The sequence below is a fragment of the Hippoglossus stenolepis genome, chromosome 11 (assembly GCF_022539355.2).
Source record: "Hippoglossus stenolepis isolate QCI-W04-F060 chromosome 11, HSTE1.2, whole genome shotgun sequence".
Taxonomy (NCBI): domain Eukaryota; kingdom Metazoa; phylum Chordata; class Actinopteri; order Pleuronectiformes; family Pleuronectidae; genus Hippoglossus; species Hippoglossus stenolepis.
The window spans coordinates 12,977,411-12,997,969 of record NC_061493.1 but is presented as its reverse complement, the minus strand read 5'-3'; the positions used below and the strand labels follow the sequence as shown (position 1 = coordinate 12,997,969).

The 20,559-nt window shown below is 43.3% G+C and overlaps 1 protein-coding gene across 2 annotated transcripts in view; it reads left to right on the top strand.

Annotated features, from left to right (window-relative positions):
- Nucleotides 1–20,559, top strand: part of LOC118117284 (glypican-5) — a 95,433-nt gene that overhangs the window by 38,679 nt on the left and 36,195 nt on the right. For both annotated transcript variants that reach the window (XM_035169395.2, XM_035169394.2), the window contains one exon: nucleotides 431–553. In XM_035169395.2, the coding sequence (XP_035025286.2) occupies nucleotides 431–553 (123 nt within the window). The remainder of the gene's footprint in view (nucleotides 1–430; nucleotides 554–20,559) is intronic.

Here is a 20,559-nt window from a genome sequence, read left to right as displayed (position 1 = left end):
ATATCATCTGTTGCTCGCAAACAGCGATTCCCGACACTGACTGACTCAGCACCATCACCCCTGCTGTTTCTGCTCTGCCTCATGGGTGGCAACAATATGTGTCGGATCAGAATATCATGCCATTGTTTTGCTCCAGACGAGAGCGGTCTATATCAATAACACGTGCTCGCGGATCTGGTGAAGCAGGCACTGCACGACACAGTGGAAAATAATGCTGACTTACTGAGCTGGTCCAAATCCTTATCTACCACCATCAATACATGCATGTATTGTTTAGTGGGAAAACACGGGGCCACTGATGCCACAGTCACACAATGCATTCCTCGGTTATATGTTTTCTAACATGGACGGTGATGATTAAAAAGATATTTGGTACAACATGTTTTAAAAATCACACTATGCCCATGTGTCTGGTTTTTTTTGTCCTTAGGGAATTCTTGATGTACCTGCAGCGCTACAAGTCTTTCTTTGCAGCGTTGCCGGAGATGCTGTGCGAAGGGGAGAACGTAGTGGACGACTCCACGTGCTGGAGCGGAGACGACGTGGTAGAGAGGTAAGAGAAATGTGTTCAGTCCTCCAGCAAACTTGAGCTGCGTTGGGCATTTCGAGTTTTACTGCTGTGGGCGACATTTTGTTAATCCACTCCCCTGCTACGGCTGGAGATCTTTCATTTCCCCCAAACGATAGATTCAGAGATTCAACAGTGCTACATTGAATGGGGAAATATGAGTTTTGAGTACATTCACATTTAGAAAGAAAAGCAACGGATCCGCTTTGCCAGGGTGGGTGAGTCAGTTTGCCTGACTGCTGTTAATCAAGGAGAAAATAAGGACGTAATTATATCCAGACAGAACAAATAGTTGCTATGTTCTCCTCTCTTCTTGTTGGTGTCAGTTAATGAGCTGTTATCGTTCTTTTTTCACTTTCTTATATTTATGAGGTTTTTATTGTGTGCTGATTTTTTAGGCCTGGACTTGGAGCCATTTTCCTGTTTATGGTTTTGGGTGCATCTCCCAGAGACTTGAGCACTTACTCTCTGATGGTGTGTGTGTGTGTGTGGTTGGTTACGTGGAAGTCTGTATCTGACTTCCCTGAATGTGTTTCTTAAACTCGGTCCATGATTTTTGACAGGGTTAACGCTCTCCTTCTTCTGTGCTGGCTCTAAACTGAAGAACTTTAACACGGCAACCTCAGCTCTTGGCACTGCCAGCGTTGGCCTGGACACAGGAAAACATTGGGCTGGGGATTCCTTTTCCATGATACGCCCAGAAAGTTTGGAAGATTCTTTGCTCCCTGTCTGTTTGCTGGGTTAAGACATACATTCAACTTTACATTAGAACGCGGGAAGACATCGGGCACATGAACAGCTGTCATGAAAAAAACGTTTATTATTTCCCTCAGTGGTAGAGGCAAAATCATTGTGTCAAAAATGATCATGACACTGAAGTAGCTTTCAGAATATAATATTATTGTTTTTGTTGGTTATTATTACATATTATTACTAATATATGTCCCTTACATTTGCTGGTGGTTGCTAACATTCGCTAATATCAACTGGTGGTAGGCATCTTGCAGTAGACCTTCAAACATACAAGGAATATTCTCCATCGTGTCCTATAGAAAATATTATTTCATTATAAGTCTTCTGTAATAGTCATGCTTTGTACAGTGTTGACATGTCTCTGCATGAATACGAAATCAGATGATTCTGGTTCAGAAGCTGCTCTCTTCTTCCTCCTCTTCACTCCTCTTCTCCTGGCCTCAAACTCTCCAACCCTTCCCAATAACTGCAGGGGATCTGCTAATGGCTGAGACACACTGAGCAGACCACACATTCATCACAGCCTGTAACAGCGTGTTAGCACACAAAGTGCTAAAGGCAGCCAGTGTGCTAGGTCCATGATCAGGAACATATGACAGTGTAAACACAGGGCGAGGTAGCCGTATCTCTAGCTTAGCTTCAATAGAAAGAGAAGAGAGTGAAAGGGAAAGGCAGGAGAAAGAGGGGATGACATGCAGCAAGTCGCCCGGGCTGCAATTGGCTCCAGGCTGCTGCTGTAAGAACTCTGCTTTGTTAGTGGCACCAGGACTCCCGCATCCCTAAATAAACTTGTCAAGATACGGCTCTTTGTTAATATTTAAAGCCACTTCTTTATTTCTTCACTCTGCACGTGTGTAAGTGAGTGTCACTTTTACTACCAAAGGCAGTGGCTTTTCAACAACAGTGCTAATGGGTTGTAACGGTGTGCTATCGCACACTCCCCTGGTGAGAGCCAGGTCTCTGCTTGTGGTGTCAAGTGTTCTTGGGTTGAATAAGAAAACAGTACCCTACTGAGACATTTGGCACCACTCATAAACTGTTCAGATTGGCCTGTGGCTATTCAGCAAACCTCCTCCACTGTATTTGACTCTGTTGGCAAGTGGTAGAGAGAGAAAGAGGGGGACAGGACAGGGCATGAAAGGGGCTGGCGTTTCGGTGCCTAAGTGCCCCCTGTGCCTCCCTGTGCCCCCGATGAGGGAAGCACGGTGGAGTGACGGGGAGGGTTTGGCGGCATAAAGACCCATTGTGGAGTCAGTGGAGTGGGGCACAGCCCTGCCGTGGGGACCCCCAAAGCCTGGAGGGGGAACAAAGACCCTCCTATGAGGCTGCATGGGAAAGACTTGGACATTGCTGCCACTACTTCTGCCACTGCCCGCACCATGCATGGGAAAGTTGTATGAGAACTGCAGAAGGGATGAGAGGAGGGCAGACAGTGAGAGGCAAAGATTAGAAATGTGAGAAAATATTAAAAGAAGTGTGCAGCAAAGAAGAGACGAGTAGTATTATCGCAGATGGACATGCTAAACTGCTATTGTGCTATTGTCTTACTGTGTGGGTTGACTCGGTGGTTTCCCGCCATACACACAAGGACGTAGACACACACACACACACACACACACACACACACACACACACACACACACACACACATATATATATATACTGTATATCTCAATCTCGGCACAGGATCTATGCTATTTAACAGCTGGAAGGGTGATTCATTCAGACACAATCATACTGTGCTCAGACAAGGAGACACATGTTAGAACACACACACACACACACACACACACACACACACACACACACACACACACACACACACACACACACACACACACACACACACACACACACACACACACACACACACACACACACACACTTGTATGTTGTAACACTTCAAAGCACATCAAAAGCATTGGGGATTTGAATTCCCTTCTTCTCTTTATCCAGCCTCTGATGACAGAAGGGCGAGCGGGGGGCAGGCAGTTGTACTTACAACTAAAAGTGCACGTTGGCATGTGTTCAAACATCTCTGAACATTTACAGCGCCACACGTGTGAATAGTTTGCACCATCTTTTCCGGAAAGATAAGATCAACCAAAATTACCACAATCTTTATTTAGATCTGCCAGTTACCGTATATCTCTTGCAGTAGAATCTTATTACAATGAGAAGTAATTCATTGCCACCTCTCCTCACTTTAATTACGTTAATTACTGTTCCTGTTGTTTCTTGCTTTTTGAGAAGCTTTTGTCTCACAATGAGAGCTAGTGTGAGCAAGTTCTGAAATAATGCTGCTGGCTATAGAGACAATTTGACATCGTAAAGACCTTGATTTTGTAAAACCGCCTATTGTTAAATTTCATCCAGTCATTACTAGACACTAAATCTTTGGGAATGGATGTCAAATGTCAAAGAAGAAATGATATTAAATTCATGGAGGTATTTCTAAGTGGCCAGTTTTGTTCCTGAGATCCATGATCAGTCTGTTACGAGCCCCCCTTACCATCACTTACCACACACAAACTGATCTATAGAGAGATTTTCAATAGAGGAACGTGGTGGAAGGAGGTCGACCTCAGTGTCAGGATCCTGAAAGCGAGCAGCAAGTGGAGCGAGTGGTGATTTTGTGGCAACCTCCACCTGTATTTATGAGAAGCAGCCAATCAGATGTGTACCAGTAGGAAAATGATTGCTCATTAACCCGTCTTAGCTGAGATCTTTACCATTTACTACAAATAAATATAAATGGTCACATGTCCTTTATATATAAAAATGGACGACATGACAGCTCCCAATAAGTGAAGCCAACTCATCTTGATTGCCCCCTGGTGGCCGACTGCACTCCATCTTTTCATTTACGGTCTATGATTTAGACTTAGTGTTTGTCAGTCACGGGTCATGCAGCATTCTGCTTCACCAGTGTAAGTTATTGCTATGGATTAATAAACAATAATGATTCTGTGACGTATTGCTGATGCATGATGGACCTCATGGCAGCATGCACCTTCAGAGACTTACTTGATTAATTGATATAAACCAGGAGGGAGTTTTGATTTAGAATCAAAGCTGATGATATCATTGAAAAAAATTAAAGAAATTAAGGTAAGTTAATGAAGTGATCTTGTTTGAACTTTGCCTGAGCTCCATTAACATTCAGTAAATGTTCTAACATATCATTTTGATGGATTCCGGCACTTTATCAGAATCTTCTGGCCCTGCTGACTCCTGTCACATTGTATTGACCTGATTTACGCTCGATACAGGCGGAGACTAGATTCTGGAGTTGAAACAGTCACAGATTTATAAAGCTCGGTGAACAGCTCACTTCCTTCTTTCTCTGTATGTACACTCAAGGTCAAGCCCCTCAATGGTACATTTGTAAAGGTGACTAGTTCAAAGTGATTCACCCTCGGTGCTCGAGTGGGTCAGATTAAAGGTTAGACTGCTGAGGATGACACTTTAAAGTAAGAGGGTGTACGCACATTTGGGTGTGTAGTATGTGTGTGTGTGTGTAGTATGTGTGTGTGTGTGTGTGTGTGTGTGTGTGTGTGTGGTGTGTGTGTGTGTGTGTGTGTGTGTGTGTGTGTGTGTGTGTGTGTTTTTATTAATATTTTGGACAAATCATAGGATCATCTATTTGGTTTAAGAATGATTTGAAAGTACTGGGTTAGCTCCGTGCGACGTACCACAGACAATACAGCAGTGTGAGTGCCTCTGAATGCCTTGCATTTTTATAAGGTTATGACAAGCCTTTTGTTTATCATTTTGACATCTGGATTCCATTCTGTTACTGCGGGGAGAAGCAGGGAGAGCGCAGCGCTACATCGGGCAAAGCCCTCACCCCTTTGCACTCTCGCTCACTTTCTCTCCTTCTTCCAGTCCCATCAAGTCATAGCTTCTTTCCCTCTCTCTCTCTCGCTCTCTCCCCTACCTTTCCTGTGTGCTGCTCTCATGGGTCAGAGGAGCTGGACAAACACAAGAGAGTTGGATACTGAAACTCCAGCGGAAGGGACAATAAATTAATTACTAAACGCAGAGGAAGGACATTCCACGCTGCGGGCCTGTGTGTGTGCTGTGCATATGTGCCGAAGGGCTTTTGTTGTGACAGCACAACACCAGCAGAACTAACTTTAGTCCAAAAAGTGTGTGTATTCTTTTTGAAAAATGTAGACGTATGGATGCTGGAGAAGAAGTTGGCATCAGAGAAGTCATGTAAATAATGATTGTATACCCTTTCTTTCCTTTCTCTCATAAACTTGCCCTCTTACCTCTGCTATTAACATCTGATGTCTGCGACGAACTTCTCAGGCCTTCCGCTGGACCTCCCACAATCCCTCTCTTCTATTTGTCCGTAGCTGTGATTCAGAGGCCCATCCCTTTCCCATAACCCGGCTGCTGCCTAGGACCTCAGCATGACCCGCTCTGCATTGCTGCACTGCTTAGACTTTTCTCTCTTTGGGCCTGCATCTTTGTGTTATGTGTGTGTGTGTGTGTGTGTGTGTGTGTGTGTGTGTGTGTGTGTGTGTGTGTGTGTGTGTGTGTGTGTGTGTGTGTGTGTGTGTGTGTGTGTGTGTGTGTGTGAGTGTGTGAGTGTGTGTGTGCGTGCGTGCGTGCGTATAGGTGTTAAAGACAAAACAACAGCGATCATATAACAGTAATTGTGAGTTATTTATTCTCTCTGCTGAAATGTCTGGATTGTGACAGTCTAGAGTTTATGGCGTTTCTAAATGCGTAGCACAAGACAACGAGGAGACACATTGTTAGAGGATAGTACTTGCGGTTGCTTGTAAGCAAATGTGATTTTCTTCTTTGGCCTCACTTACAATTATTTGCCAATTTGGGACTTAACTTGCCTCTGACTGAGGAGTGTTTATGTGTTTCAGCCTTTGGTTTTATGGTTTGCCTCGTGCACATTGTATGTTTGTTAAATTTCCGCCTTACTCCTCTCAGCCCTGCTGCCGTCACTTTTATGGAGGAGACACAGTTTTACAGCCTCTCGCTTCTGTAGTGTGTCCAGCCGGTGGATTGGGTAGAGCTAATATAATTAAAGTGCCACAATAGACTGGCATGTTTTACTGGAGCAGTTCCTACTGGGTGATGTTGACATAGTGCACTCATCAACCTCTGTGCTGGTCCATTGGCAAGGCATCAAACTCCTAGCAGGAGAGGCGGATGAGAAACGGAGGCATGGACGTGCTAGTGGAGGAGGAAAGGAGGGGGGCGCGGATGGGAAAACAATGAATAGAAGGAGAGATGGACTGATGGATGGATAAAGGGGAAGGAAAGTGAGGGATGTAGGTCAATGGCAGCAGGAAGCAGTGGCTTTCGGAGAACCCTCTGTCTTTGTGGCCTAATTGACTCTGCGAGCTCGTTTGAAGTCCTCACCGCTAGCGTGTCTAGTGGTGAGGACGGGTGCCAGTCAATACAGGTCTGTGTATCATTGTCCTGTGTGTGTGTGTGTGTGTGTGTGTGTGTGTGTGTGTGTGTGTGTGTGTGTGTGTGTGTGTGTGTGTGTGTGTGTGTGTGTGTGTGTGTGTGTGTGTGTGTGTGTGTGTGTGTGTGTGTGTGAGGGGCTTGTGTTCGCCTCCTGAGCATTTTGTATCACATTCCGACACGTATTCTAAAACACCACTCCAGTGAACAACTGACAAAACCCCCCAAAAAAAAGTTTCCTCCTTGATGTCAGCACACTTAATTATATGCTATTGCACAGAAAAACATCACAGGGCCAAAATATTACGTGTAAAACAAAACAGTCAACCGCGAGTCCTCAAGGACGAGCCTTGAATTTTAGAGGCAATTTTATCTCTTGTTGTAAAATTGCTCTTGGAAGACATCGCAGCTTTGCAATGAAGCGCTCGCTGTTTCTCAGCACACGCTATGTGATGCTTATCACGGTGTCGCAATATTAGAGCTGTCTCTGGCTGTGTCAACAAAGTCTGTTTCTTAATGGACCTTGTATAGGAATTCTTCTTGTATAACATAACATGCAAGATCAAAGATCACAATTTACATTCGATTTCTATACAAGCAGCCGCGTGCGACTTTCTATTTGAATTTCTGTGGGAATTTGAGCGGCGGAACCAAAGCAAGCCCCCCCACGCTTTTGAAGTGGTGACATTTCACTTTTAGTGCAGTTAAACAAAGAAAAATAAGATTAGTTCTCAAGTGAAGGTATGAGAAAGGCTTGGTGTGTGTGACTCTTAACATATCGGTAACACACACTGGCACGCTCCCTCAGTGCAGTGTGCACTTTAACACCGTTCAAAGGCAGAGAAAATCCACCTTCAAACCTCCTCTTTGATCCAAACTCACGGCTCCTGGCCGCGCAGACGTGGGATTACGACCTTATAAACTATCGCACTATTTCCGTGTACCGCAGACTGCGCACATTGTATACACAACACATTCACACGCCCAACACACATGGACACTCGCACAGCATGATCACATCTGAGTTACCGGGCTGAACCTCTCTCTCTCTGCGGGGACTATATTTAGGGACACTGTTATCCGTTTTCCTGGGGGACACAGGAGACTTAACAAATGACAGTTAGCACTTGATTGAGTGCGAGTTGTCGTCTGGATGCAGGTTTTCTTTTGTGTTGCGGTGTAAGTTTGGATATGTGGCCCATAGTGAGGACTAGCAATGCTCCCTGTGGAGTTTTAGTGTGGATGTGTGTACAAGTTTAAGTTTCCTGCGTGTGGTATTTACCGTCAGAGTGAGAATTTGTGTCTGGTTTGAATGCAATGGTACATTTGGGGATAGTCCACGTTGTTGCGAAGCCCAATGGGTAAGTGAGTGAGTCTGGATTTAAAATGAATGACAGGCACGGGAGGAGTGAGGGAAAGCTAACAGATCCAGCTCTGTACAAACAACAAAAGTACAGTACATTACTGTGGAGGGTGTTGTGTGTGTGTGCATGTGATCTGTGCACAGTGTGTGTGTGTGTGTGTGTGTGTGTGTGTGTGTGTGTGTGTGTGGTAACCTGAAACCACAGGAAAAACGTTCCTAGAATTCCGGGTGGGTTTGGTGTCGTGGCTCGCTCGCTGGAGCCCCCTGAATGGTGCTGGGAATTCGGCCTACGCACGGAAGAGCTACAGAATGAAGGGAAAGTACCCCCAGCCTCACCCCACCCCACTTTCATACATCCATATACACTTCATGCTGCGGCAACACGCACGCACACACACACACACACACACACACACACACACACACACACACACACATTCCCTAACAACTGACTAGATAATAGACAAAGTATATGTGTAAGACAAAGTACAACGTATGACAGAAACGCTTAACTTATATATTTAGTCTTAAACCCTGACCGTATTTCATTGCAAGTCAGTCTGATTATTTACTGCTGTGACTCAGTGATGATGGATGGAATGAGCAAATGTGAACTGGACCCGGTACGTGTATGGTTGCCATGTTTGATTCGATATAGAAGGTGTAGACGTGAAGAATCCGTGTATCATTCGGTCTTTTCATATTCAATTAGAAGACAAAAATTGGAAAGTTAAAAAACATGCCAGTATTTCGCTTTTCATTTATGAATCTGATACCAAAACACAAATAACGGTTTGTTGTTCGTAGCTTCAGAGCATCGCTGGATACCCGTCTGATGCAGCGTGGTGGGAATCTCTGCATGCGTCTTGCCAGTTTCAAACAACTCTTTCATTAAATTAGCGTATGGTTCCAGTGAGGCCATGGTGTTGAGACCAATTCGAGAGTGATTCAGTCACTGGGAATTTGTTGCAAGTTTATCTCGTGCAACACAAGAAGACACTGACTTCGACAAATCATACAAGTTAAATATCAAAATAAAGTTCGGCCCGCGACGATTTCCTATTTTTGATCTGTCCGCTCTTCAATATGATTTTGTTTGTGTTTCATTCCTTTTGTTTTCACGCAGACTATCAAGCAATGATTTATTGAATTGCCAGGTTTTTAAATAGGGTTCTGCAGGTAGTTTGACAGTAGAATCCACATTAGGAAGGCAGAGAGTAGAGTGAAAGTGATTTGAATCTCGGGCTTTCGGGGGACGGCCTCGGGCACCTGATCTACATAAGCACCAGCAGACTGATACAAGGTTGGAATCTAATCATCGATGGGATACCTGGGACTTCATGTTGATGTGTATTTGAGAGAGAGAGAAAAGGCACAGAACCTTTGCAAATTCATTGATGTATTTATAAATACATTTATTGTCAGTAACCTGTTTGTTTTGAAAAATGTACCTGGGGTTTTAGAAACAACAGTGACAAAAATATGTGAACTAAACTGTTTGAATAGTGGAGGCTTGAGTCCTCCTTCAACAGTTGCGGGTTCGCTTTCCCCTTTTATTCCAGCGACAGTGATTTATTTGAAGAGACAATCCTGTACATCAAATAACATCTTTGCGACTTAAACGATTGCAGCTTCAGATCTGAGCCAGAAAAATTACGACAGCGGGGAAGCGTTGAAGGTTTTATGACCTTTTCAGCAGCTGATTGCAAGGCCACAATTACAGATGACACCTGCTATAGCTACACATTCAAGAATGGGACTTTCCTGTGGCTTCAAGCTATTACAAGCTCCATTTAAAATTCCTCCAGGAGAGAATCCTTGTAAAAGTGTTTAATGCACATGAGAAGCTTAACTTATTGTTAACGGTAATTTATGGCAATTTATTGAAATAGTATCGGATAGAAACAGAGTATTTTAGTCAAATCTAAGCCTTTTAACCCGAACTTGACTTTTAAAATGCAGCTTACTGACTCGCTTATGAAGATGTGTCCAGTTTCCAACCTGTGGCTGATTGACAGATAAGCCTGATCATGAAAAAACATGGTGGTCATATCTGGAATTGTCAATGGCACCATTTGCCTGCATGTCTTCATTTTGATAATTGCTCCCTAACCTCTGCCCTTGTTCTGGGGTTGTTCTGTCCATCTTACTGTGTCTTTGTGTAGAGGGATGTGCCTATTTTCTGGTTGCATATCGGCCCGATAAATGTCTAGCGTGGTGTCCGTGTCCGTCCAGTGCGCATGTGCCTGTCTCCATGGTAGAGGACGGGTGTGAGTGTTGCTCCCACGTGCCCTTTTGCAGCAGCAGAGTCTGATCCCTGACCCCCTCACTCAACACCCTGGCAAGCCCTCTCCCTTCTCTGTGTGGCCGTGTCTGAGTATGTGGACGCCTGTGTGTGTCTGAGTGAAAGGTACTTTGAGTTTGACTTGAAATAGCTCTTTGCTTTTTAACAAACTGCATGAAGAGTTCAGTCCAGATGTGGCATTACCCTTCCTTCCTTCTTTGTTCATCCATGTTTTTGATACACTCATGTTCGTGCAAACATAAAAAGGACATAGTTAACTTTAATGTTCAGCATATTCAGCTTTATCCACGGCGAGTCCCTTGACTGCGTTTTAGTTTACACTGGAGCTGTCAGCCCTAAGCACTAGATCACACCATTCATGCCCAGATCAGACAGACAGACAGGCAGACAAACAGGTGGTCGTACCACACCAGAGGATCAGGGTCCACTCCACCCGTCTGTGCTCCGGGGCATAGTTTACTCTCCTGGCTCTGCCCCGGCCTTCCACACACCAACTGCCCCTCAGACCTCTAACCTCAGCTATCCATGCCCTCCTAGGCATGTGGGCATGTGGCCGGAAGTGAGGGGGGTAGATTTCTTTTTTCTCTCTCTCTCTCTCTCTCTCTCTCTCTCTCTCTCTCTCTCTCTCCTTCCTTCCCTATCTCCCTCCTGTAAATTGACACATCCTGTCAATCATCGTTCAAACACATTCACACAATAATCTATGAAATGTGTAACCTGTCTGGAGGACAGGGGAATTACATGGGCTAATGTTGCCACCTACTGGGGAGTCTGTGTTACTGAAGGAGGTATGTGTGTATTCCATCAGTTTACAATTAGTTCTGATGTTTCAAAATGTTTTTGAGAAATCAGCGCAAATCGCCGAAATGAGTTCAACACAAGAATCATTGGGTCATCGATCATTTTTATACATTTTGAAGACGGACTATTGTCACAAATCTTGTCTTAGAAGTACAGAGTCTCAAGTCACAAGTTATTGGGCAGACTTTTCTTTTGTCTTTCTCAGGAAATTATGCCTGTCTGCACGCAATTTCCATGTGTGGGCATGGCGGCAGTGACTTTTTTCATTCCCCCAATCTAACGGTGATGTTTTCCCGAAAGTCTGTGTGGTCTGTTGACTCAGCCTGCAGTGCGTCTGCTGCTGCATCGGAGCAGGCGACACAGCGAGGTGGGGAACAGTTACACCCACTGACAGGCACAGTCGGGAAAGTCGGGCCTGGGAATGTCCTCAAAGCAAACCACAGACACCAATTACAGTTGTAATCTATGGAACTGCCACCAGACACTGTTAAAGCTTTAAACACTAAAGCCATACTGTACGTTTCCAATAGTGGAGACAGATGCTCCTCATTTTCTAATTTGTCTTAACTTTCACGTAACAGAGAAGGGAGACTGTGGGTAGTAGCTCTTCTTCACTTCCTATGAGGAAATTGCTTTAAATTAGCTGCAATAAAAGCTTCAAAGTAAAAGTGTTTGTTTGATGTAATGTGGGTTTATCTTACCTGCAGGGTTAAAATAAAAATGACAGTGTGACCTCAGAATGTATACATGATTTTATTTTTTTTGTTGTGCATATAAACAACCATTTTTATTTATCAGCTGACTCCTTTCAGTAGAGCAATAGTCCTCACTATGCAGTAGCCCAAGTTACAAAGTTTAGCATTGCATCCTTTTTAGGAAAAATATAGGCCATTGTACGGCAGCCTGCAAATCTCTGAACCCTCAACAGTGACTAGTTTTGCACAAAACTGCAAAAACCCCAAAAATGAAATTGTGACTTTGTTAAATTGAGATAATGTGGGACTTTTAGTGATCTCAGCTTTCTTACTTTGAAAGGTTTGAAAAGTCAAGCTTTGTTTGAGAAGAATATCAGAACAATCTACCTGTAAATCATATGAAAGCCAGCTTACATTTAAAATACAACTTGGGCCACCCGCTGGTTCAGCCGGTAGTGTTGGAGCCCTGCATATGTTAGTTCTGACCAGGCCCAGTTCTGTGCATCTTTCCCATTCTCTCTCTCCACGCACCTCTCTCCAAGGTGAAATGCCCCAAAAAATATCCGTACAATAAAGAATACATAATAAAAAAAACGGGTGCTGTTAAAAGGCACTGTCGGTCTCTCAGCTCAGAAATGCCCAATGCCTGAAATGTTAGATATTGTAGGTTTTCAGTTCATACTATTGGCCACATGGGGGCAGTGTGGAACCATTTTTAGCTTACACACTGGAAACGTGGAAGCAAACTATGGTTCCACACTTACCAGAACCAAGTCTAGAGACATTTGTGTGTGCGTGTGTGTGTGTGTGTGTGTGTGTGTGTGTGTGTGTGTGTGTGTGTGTGTGTGTGTGTGTGTGTGTGTGTCTGGTGAGAGTATTTGAGAGCACTTTGTTGCCAACAGCAAGTCACTTACACCAAATTAATTCAGCTCTTTGCAGTTGCTGTGATTGTTGGGTAAATCGATACTTGTTCATTAGCCTAGAGTAACACTGATATGAAACATGCTTGGCAGTGTGTTGGCCTTTAATGGGCTAATGATGAGCCACGCTTGATATTGTAGACTGCAGCTCGCCTGCGGACAGAAATACACACAGGCAGGTAGAACGGCCGTAATGATGAGCATCAAACACCTCCTGGGTACAAGGTAATCACAGCATGTGATAAGTGTATGTGCATGGTAAATGAATCACTGCCTAGTCATAGATCAATTTTCATCTCTGTTTCCCCCCCCCCCTTTAAACTCACTGCCCTCCTTTTCGCTCAGGCTCTATTTCAGCTCTCTGACTATCCTCAGGGTTGGCCTGGGTCACAGTGGCCTGGAGAGCATACCAAGGCAGGACTAGACTTGAGCTGAACCCAGAAGACAGAGTACTTGCTGAAGTCGCCCGAAGCTGGGCTTGTTTGCTTCCACACGGGCTCTGGCCGCATTCTTAGTTTAAATGTTCAGGATTGCAGTATGCAGGAGGTTATTGGGTAATCTTGTTTAGTGTTAAACACTGGAGAACTAATCTGCTAAAAGCAGGCTAAATGAGAACGCTGTTTCCCTTTCTATGCTTTAATTAGCACTGAGCATCTTGGAAATCCCGATTCTCAAGGGGGTTCTAGCCCTGTATTAGCAGTGGGCCACATCTCAACGAGACCACTCGACTGGCTCGCTGGGGACTTGGTCAGCTTTCATCTGCATCCCCCCAACAATCTGATGCTTTCGCACACAGACGTCTGGTAGTGTGCAAAATACAAATCTGAATTTAATCATAGGGTAAGAAAACTAGATACCCCTCAAGAAAAAGTGCAAGATATAAGTATTGGGTATGGATGAGAAAAATGGATTAGATACTTAGATGCAATAAAAGACCAGGCACATAACATAACATATAAAACAAACATTCAATATGAAGGGCAGCCATTCATAAATGCAGTGACTCCTTTTACTGGACTGTAGAGGCCAGGCTAACAGTGCGTAATAGCCATGAGTAATATGAGCCATTGGACCTTCAACCGTATAGCTGTTACACTGCAACCACTCGATAAACCAGCCTGGTCTTGGCAAAATCACCCTGGGACCTCTTAAGAAGTGGCAAAGCAGTTGAGACCAACATAGTGGTGTGTAATTCCAAACCAACCACACAGCCATAAACAGCCATATTTAACTGGAGCACAGCGCCTCAAGGACAGATACACCACGAGTTTAGCACAGGTGTCATGCCTCAGGTGAATCCAAAGACAAAAACTGTGAAGATTCATTAACTTAAATGTCGTGGACCGTAATGTTTCATCTCGGCTTAAATGACACAACCTGGTTAGTGTAACCGGAGTCTGAAAGAGGCTGTGGACTGTCTGTGTGTGAGTCTGGAGCCCCATCATTGATAGTAGGAGATTTTTGCACTCACAGCAACGGGTGCAGTGCCGGTTCTCAACATGCCTGTGTGGAATCCTTTGTGGTGATGCTGGTTGCAGCTCTCTTTCTGAGACTGTAAAAGCGACCTGCAGTATTTGAGTTGTGGAAAGTCCAGACCGGGCTGCAGATCCCTGGAGCTACAAAGAGCTGTTCACCTGTTTATTCAAAGTTAGGTGAACCAGTGAACGCAAATTTCATTGATGTAGAATGTATCACGTGTCCAGATCCTAACAAAACCAAATTCAACACTGCACTTCCTTTGGCACTGAACAATTCAAATGGAAAGTGTGAATCAGATACAATGAAAGGTTCTCAAGATATGCAAGCCACAAACAAACAGATTATTCGATGGATGGATGGATGGATGGATGGATGGATAGATAGATTGGATACATTGATTGATTGATTGATTGATTGATTGATTGATTGGATAGATAGATGGATGAATGGATAGATAGATAAGATGCTGTAGATAGATCTCTCTCGTGAGTCCCTAGACCAGATAGGAGAGCTGTCAACAACTGCTATACAAACTTAAATTGCCACCTCTAAAAAAAATTACAAAAAATTACAAAAACTATAATCAGAAGGGAAAATCCCTGAAATCACATATGCAAACTGTGGCATTGGGTCGCAGCGCACAGTACTGTTGGATCGACTGAAAGCCAGAGAGTTAATTATGAGTGGAGACAGTATTATTCCCCAACTAGAGAAGAACCCAGATTCAGAGACGAACGATGAATGATTATTGAGGCAAAACAAGTTAAAAAAGTTCCACAGCATCTCATGATTAGTCACGCGGACACGTCCCAAGAACAAGGAGGAGGAACAAGTCAGTATGAAATCATCAGAACAGTTTCCAACTCACTTCAAAACAAGAGAAATTAGATTGCCGGGCTCAGCAGCTGATGTTGATTTTGTTTGGAGTTGCCGACATGACTGCTCTGTCTGTTCTGCTCTTTTTTTCCTGACCCTGCCTGACTCTGTACCTACATCCCTGACTCATCACCACCACCACCACCACAGAACGTTGCCAGAGCGAAAAGAAGCATGACGGAGCTGGGCTACTCAGAAACATCCATAAAATACTCTCAGAAAACGTAGCCTCAGCAGTTTGTATAGCGAGGAATTCTGGATTAGGAGTTATTAAGGAAACTTCTGAAAACAACTCGGAGCAAGGGAGGGGCAGAAAGTTTAACTTAAGTGAGGGGGTGCCGTTGACCCTGCTCACCATCAACATCTCAGTTGAATAAATTCTCCCCCATATAAAATAGCCCTATACTTGTGCAGCAGCCTGCTCACATGCTGGTTTACATTTAATTTGCTTTAGGTTTGACCTGCTGGTGATTTTAGTATCAAAATCAATTTGGTATTAAAAAGGGGGAATGGCTCCGATTTGGTTGACATGTCATTTTACCCTAAACCAGTGAGCACTGACCAAAGTTTTCCAATGTTTACTCAATTTGTTGAGGAGCATAGAATCATTTTAAGAGGATAATATGGCTTTAGTGTTCCAGCACAGGACAAGAGGCAGACATGAGAGAATATAGTTCGGAAAATGAACCCCTGACTCCCTCTGGTGCAGCAGTGAGCAGTGTTAAAAACAAGATTCTTCATGCTACTATACTACTTAACATAAACTGTGGACAGAGTCATCTTAAATAATTTAATAATGCAAATTTCTCTCCTACTTAAGAAACACTTGAGCCTCTTAAATATCCTCTTCCCTTCTCCTATAAGAGTTTTTTCACCACAGGAGCTCTTTAAAAAGGCTCAGACGCTTTGTGAATAACTTTTTTTCTTTACCAGGATCTCGTCTGAAATGTGAGGGGGAAATTATTAGAAAATGTAATAATTCTAACAACTTTCATAAGAAGCTTTATGAATACGTCTCCAGGTCCACAAAATCACACAGCACCCTATTGACTAAGAAGATTAACCTTGAGTTTCACAAAATTGGGATAAATTGAACAAAATTGAAGAGTTCTACTTTCAGCAATTGACCCAGGAAACAAGTTTTTAATGAAACAGTTATAAAACATTTAACACATTATTAGAGTTTGTCTAGTTGGTAAACTTGGGGTAACTTCTCAAAGTCAGCCTCGTTATCCATAGTATCAGTAGTATAGGTCAGTGTCTCACTGGAACAAGACGGGCTAAAGACCTGTTGGATTTCCAAATCCCCCCACGCTGCCAGCTGGGAATATGTGAGGTGAAAACATAGGATGAGACAGATAAAGATTGGGGGGGAAACACTGGTTTATGGGAACAGAACAGTGAGAGTAAAATTAAGCCAAGAATGCGTGCCGCAGGTAACGCTGAGAAGTGACTGCAGCTACTGGTGGCGTTCAGCGCGTTCATGTGGTCGCCAGCTGGGTTAGAAAGGAAAACAAAAGGAACAGAGAGAAAGCAGGATTTAATGGAGTTCATGTTTAGTGGGCAGAGAAATTAGGGGGAAGAAGAAAGACGGAAAGACTTGAACTGGGGAATCTTGATGGATCATTTAGAAACACAAAATAATAGCAGAGGTTGGAATGAGCGAAATGGGGCACAGAAAGAAAAGCACACTGTCTGAGCTTGGCTGCCCTGGAGATGACCTCCCCTGATGTGCTTGCTATTCCTCCTTGCACATTTTATGATCTGAGCGTCTTTGAGCCAAATAGAGCTACGGTGCATATTGTCAAGGGTTTGCACATCTTCTATGATGGCGGCTAAAAGACTGTGCCAGTGCTTAATTTTGCATATAGCTCTTTTTTTTAAATGTTTATTTTCACAGCGTTTATCGTTGGGTCTCAGGGTTTGTGGTAGGTCTAAGAGAGAGAGAGAGAGAGAGAGAGCGAGAGAGAGAGTTTGTGTGTGTATTCACATTGCATTTACAGCGCACAGCATTGCGTAACATTTGTATGTGATCGCACACATGCATGTTTACTGTCCGGCAGACAGCATGTACACATACAGTATGTCATGTTGATTAAATGTTTGCAAAGTGGCTTCAGAGCTGTCTTGCCTGATCATGTGCTTAGTGTTAGTACAGTGAATGGCAGCTAAGCTCACAGCGTGTGTGAGAACAGTCTGGCCTTTCAGAACAAAACCTCCCGCTCAGAGTATTTCAACATGTCCTGGCCCTGCTCGTAAAGTTCGCTGGCTACAAACATCCACTCGACTCCTCCCTTGCTCTCACCACTGGCGTCACTTGTGACTTCAGGGCCTTGTGTTCCAGGCGGCAGGTAGATAAAGCTGGGGTGCTGCATTTTATGATGTTACAGGCTTAGGTGAGTCATATATACAGTTTCCCACTCATGTCGACTCAATCAATAAAACAGTCAAATTAGCAACAGAGAAAAATATCACAGTCTTCAGAGAAGTTTGAAATTATTGCTTTTTACAGGAATGTGGATGGTTGAGTATTTTATATTAATATTGACAGAATAACACAATTACATTAATGCATCTCAAGGTGTGATGATTTTATATATTGTTCTTTCTTTTTGTTGTTTGAACTGATCAACAGCCTTTTAGAGCTCAAGAGGTATGCGTTTTAAAACTCTTCAGCAGCAAGTTCACATCGTGTTTTCTATTCACAATAGTGTGTGTGTGTGTGTGTGTGTGTGTGTGTGTGTGTGTGTGTGTGTGTGTGTGTGTGTGTGTGTGTGTGTGTGTGTGTGTGTGTGTGTGTGTGTGTGTGTGGGTGTGTGTGTGTGTGGTGTGTGTGTGTGTGTGCGTGTGGGTGTGTGTGTGTGTGTGGGTGCGTGGGTGTGTGTGTGGGTGTGATTAAAAACCTGCAAAACAAGAATTAAGTCAGTGTCTCACAATATCCCGACAATCAAGAGTACTACTACAGTCTACATTACAGGAAAAGTGGGTAACAGTGTATAAAGTGGACAAAGAGTTGTTGACATTAATTACAAGTTGTTTTTGAGTATTTTGCCCAAAAAAACAAATCACAAATCAGTCTCAAGACTCAAGGATGACATCTTCAGAAACTGCTTCTGGCCTGATGCATAGTTGGGCCTTCACTGTGAGTAACCCAGCACATGTTCAATCTTGTTAACCCACAACGGGCGGGAGGGCGGGGAAAGGATTTATTAATCATCATGAAGCAGCAATTTGTTGTTTAAACTGACAGCGGCACCACCAGCTCTAATCCAATGCCCTCCTCCTCTGGAGTAGAGCCACCCACAGCCACAAGAATACACACACTCAGAAACTTGTGAAAACAACTGAACTTTTCTCAGTCACTGACACTTCTGCCCTCCACAGTTTGCTCTAATTCCACCTGATGTTTGTTTCAGAGATGACATTGTCTGTGGTATTTAATAGTCACAATGCAAACACATTGTTGTTTCAGCTCATGTTTTTTATAATGTCACCTTCCTTTTTTAAAGACACAAAAAGTTCACGTATTTCTCTGTGTGCTTTCAGACAGTTCGACTCAAAGTCAGTCTCGACTTTTGGTGGAAAACAAATTTCTGTTTGAGTTCTTCTCTTCAACACTGTTGACTTTTAGATTGTACTGCACAACAGTGCAGCACCAACAACAACAAACTGTCTGTCGGGCAGAGACGACTTTATTATCTGCTCATACTGCAAGTGTTACATGTGGGTTCTTGTTCTGCCAGTGGGAAATAAAATTCCACAGGATTAGTTTTAATAATAGAAATAGAAATAATACTCAGTTGTAGAGACTATTTCTATATTATTTAATGATATTATTCTATTACTACATTGATTGATCTAATTTACATTCACAAAATGTCCTGGTTTTGACAAGATGATTTATTGATTCTAAGTAGTCAATTAAGCTGTAGTACGCCATATAGCTTTGGTGCATGATCCCACAATCATGGAGTACATCAGAAATATCAACAAAACTATCTCTCAGAGATTATGTAAAGACATTTCTCTCACTGGCAGAGACCAGTTGATAATCATTAAACTATTGGTATCCTGACAAAGACCTCTGTAGCAGAACTGATTACAATCTGATAAAACGACTGTATCTATCTTCTGGTTTCTATCTCATCTTCACCATGTTCTACATGAACTGATTGTTGAACATTTTGCAGTTTTGAATAAATCCTACACAGAAGGTATAATATTGATTTTAAAGTGAAATGTGACCAGCCATAAGGGACCCCTAACATAAAAATGACCCCTATGTGTACTTAAAGGACACATGCATACAAACCCATCTAAATAATAGAGTAGCACTCTGTTAGGTATATACCTCCGCCAAGGCATTGCAGGTCCCCTTATGAAAGCACATTGAAATCTGATAGATCTGGATCATCATTTGGATCTGGATCATCTAATTTCACACACTCATAGATATCAGTCCCCTGAATATGCCTATTTTTCCCAAACCAAGATGAGTGAATTTCTCCATGGGAAATTGGTTAAAATGTCCAAAGATGCTATTGTAATGTTCTAGAAGGTGATGAAAATAATGGGTTATTTTTTGGCCCATCCCTCATCCTTCCACCAAGTTTCATGGAAATCTGCTCAGTAGTTTTTTGTTGTTGTTTGTTTGTTTGTTTTGTGCGTAATCCTGCTGATAAACAAACAAACAAACAAGCCAACAGACGTTTATGGACTCAATCAACGTTTGAGCCAGACCTTGTTGATCTGGCAAGAACTGAGCACAGTCGAAAGACATTTATTATTTATTTTACCAGGGGCCACATCTTCTGGACGTTCCATCACTCAGTCGCTAACCTTGCATTAACCCCTCATCAAATGTTTACACATACTTGAAATATCGTTGTTAATGCTGAAACCTAGCCTCGTCTACGATGATCGACAGACGTAGACCAAAAGGTTCACGTAGTAACGGTGCGCTTCAAATGCACATTCCTCCTGTTGATGTATGTACAGCTTGAAAGATGAATATTTAATTGCTGCTTTCTGCCTCTCAGCCCGTGAGCGTTCCTGCAGGCCTTCAAAAGGGTCACGTCAGTTCGGTCTGGGGTCGGCGTCAGGGAGCGGAGGTCAGTGCTAGTCTGCGCTCCAGGCAGACGGAAAGACGGCACAGACAAAGATGCCTTTAGTAGAGTGCATCAATTGGGCATTCACAGGGGAATGAGTCAGTTCAGTAGAAAATAGTCAGAGAGCCATGACTCAGAAGCTGTATGTGTGCAGGTTACGGCTGATTGTTTGTTGAGGTTAAAAGTTTGAGACCACCAGACGAGAGCACGGCCTGTTGATTATAGATTGTGGTTATTCATTAATTAGAC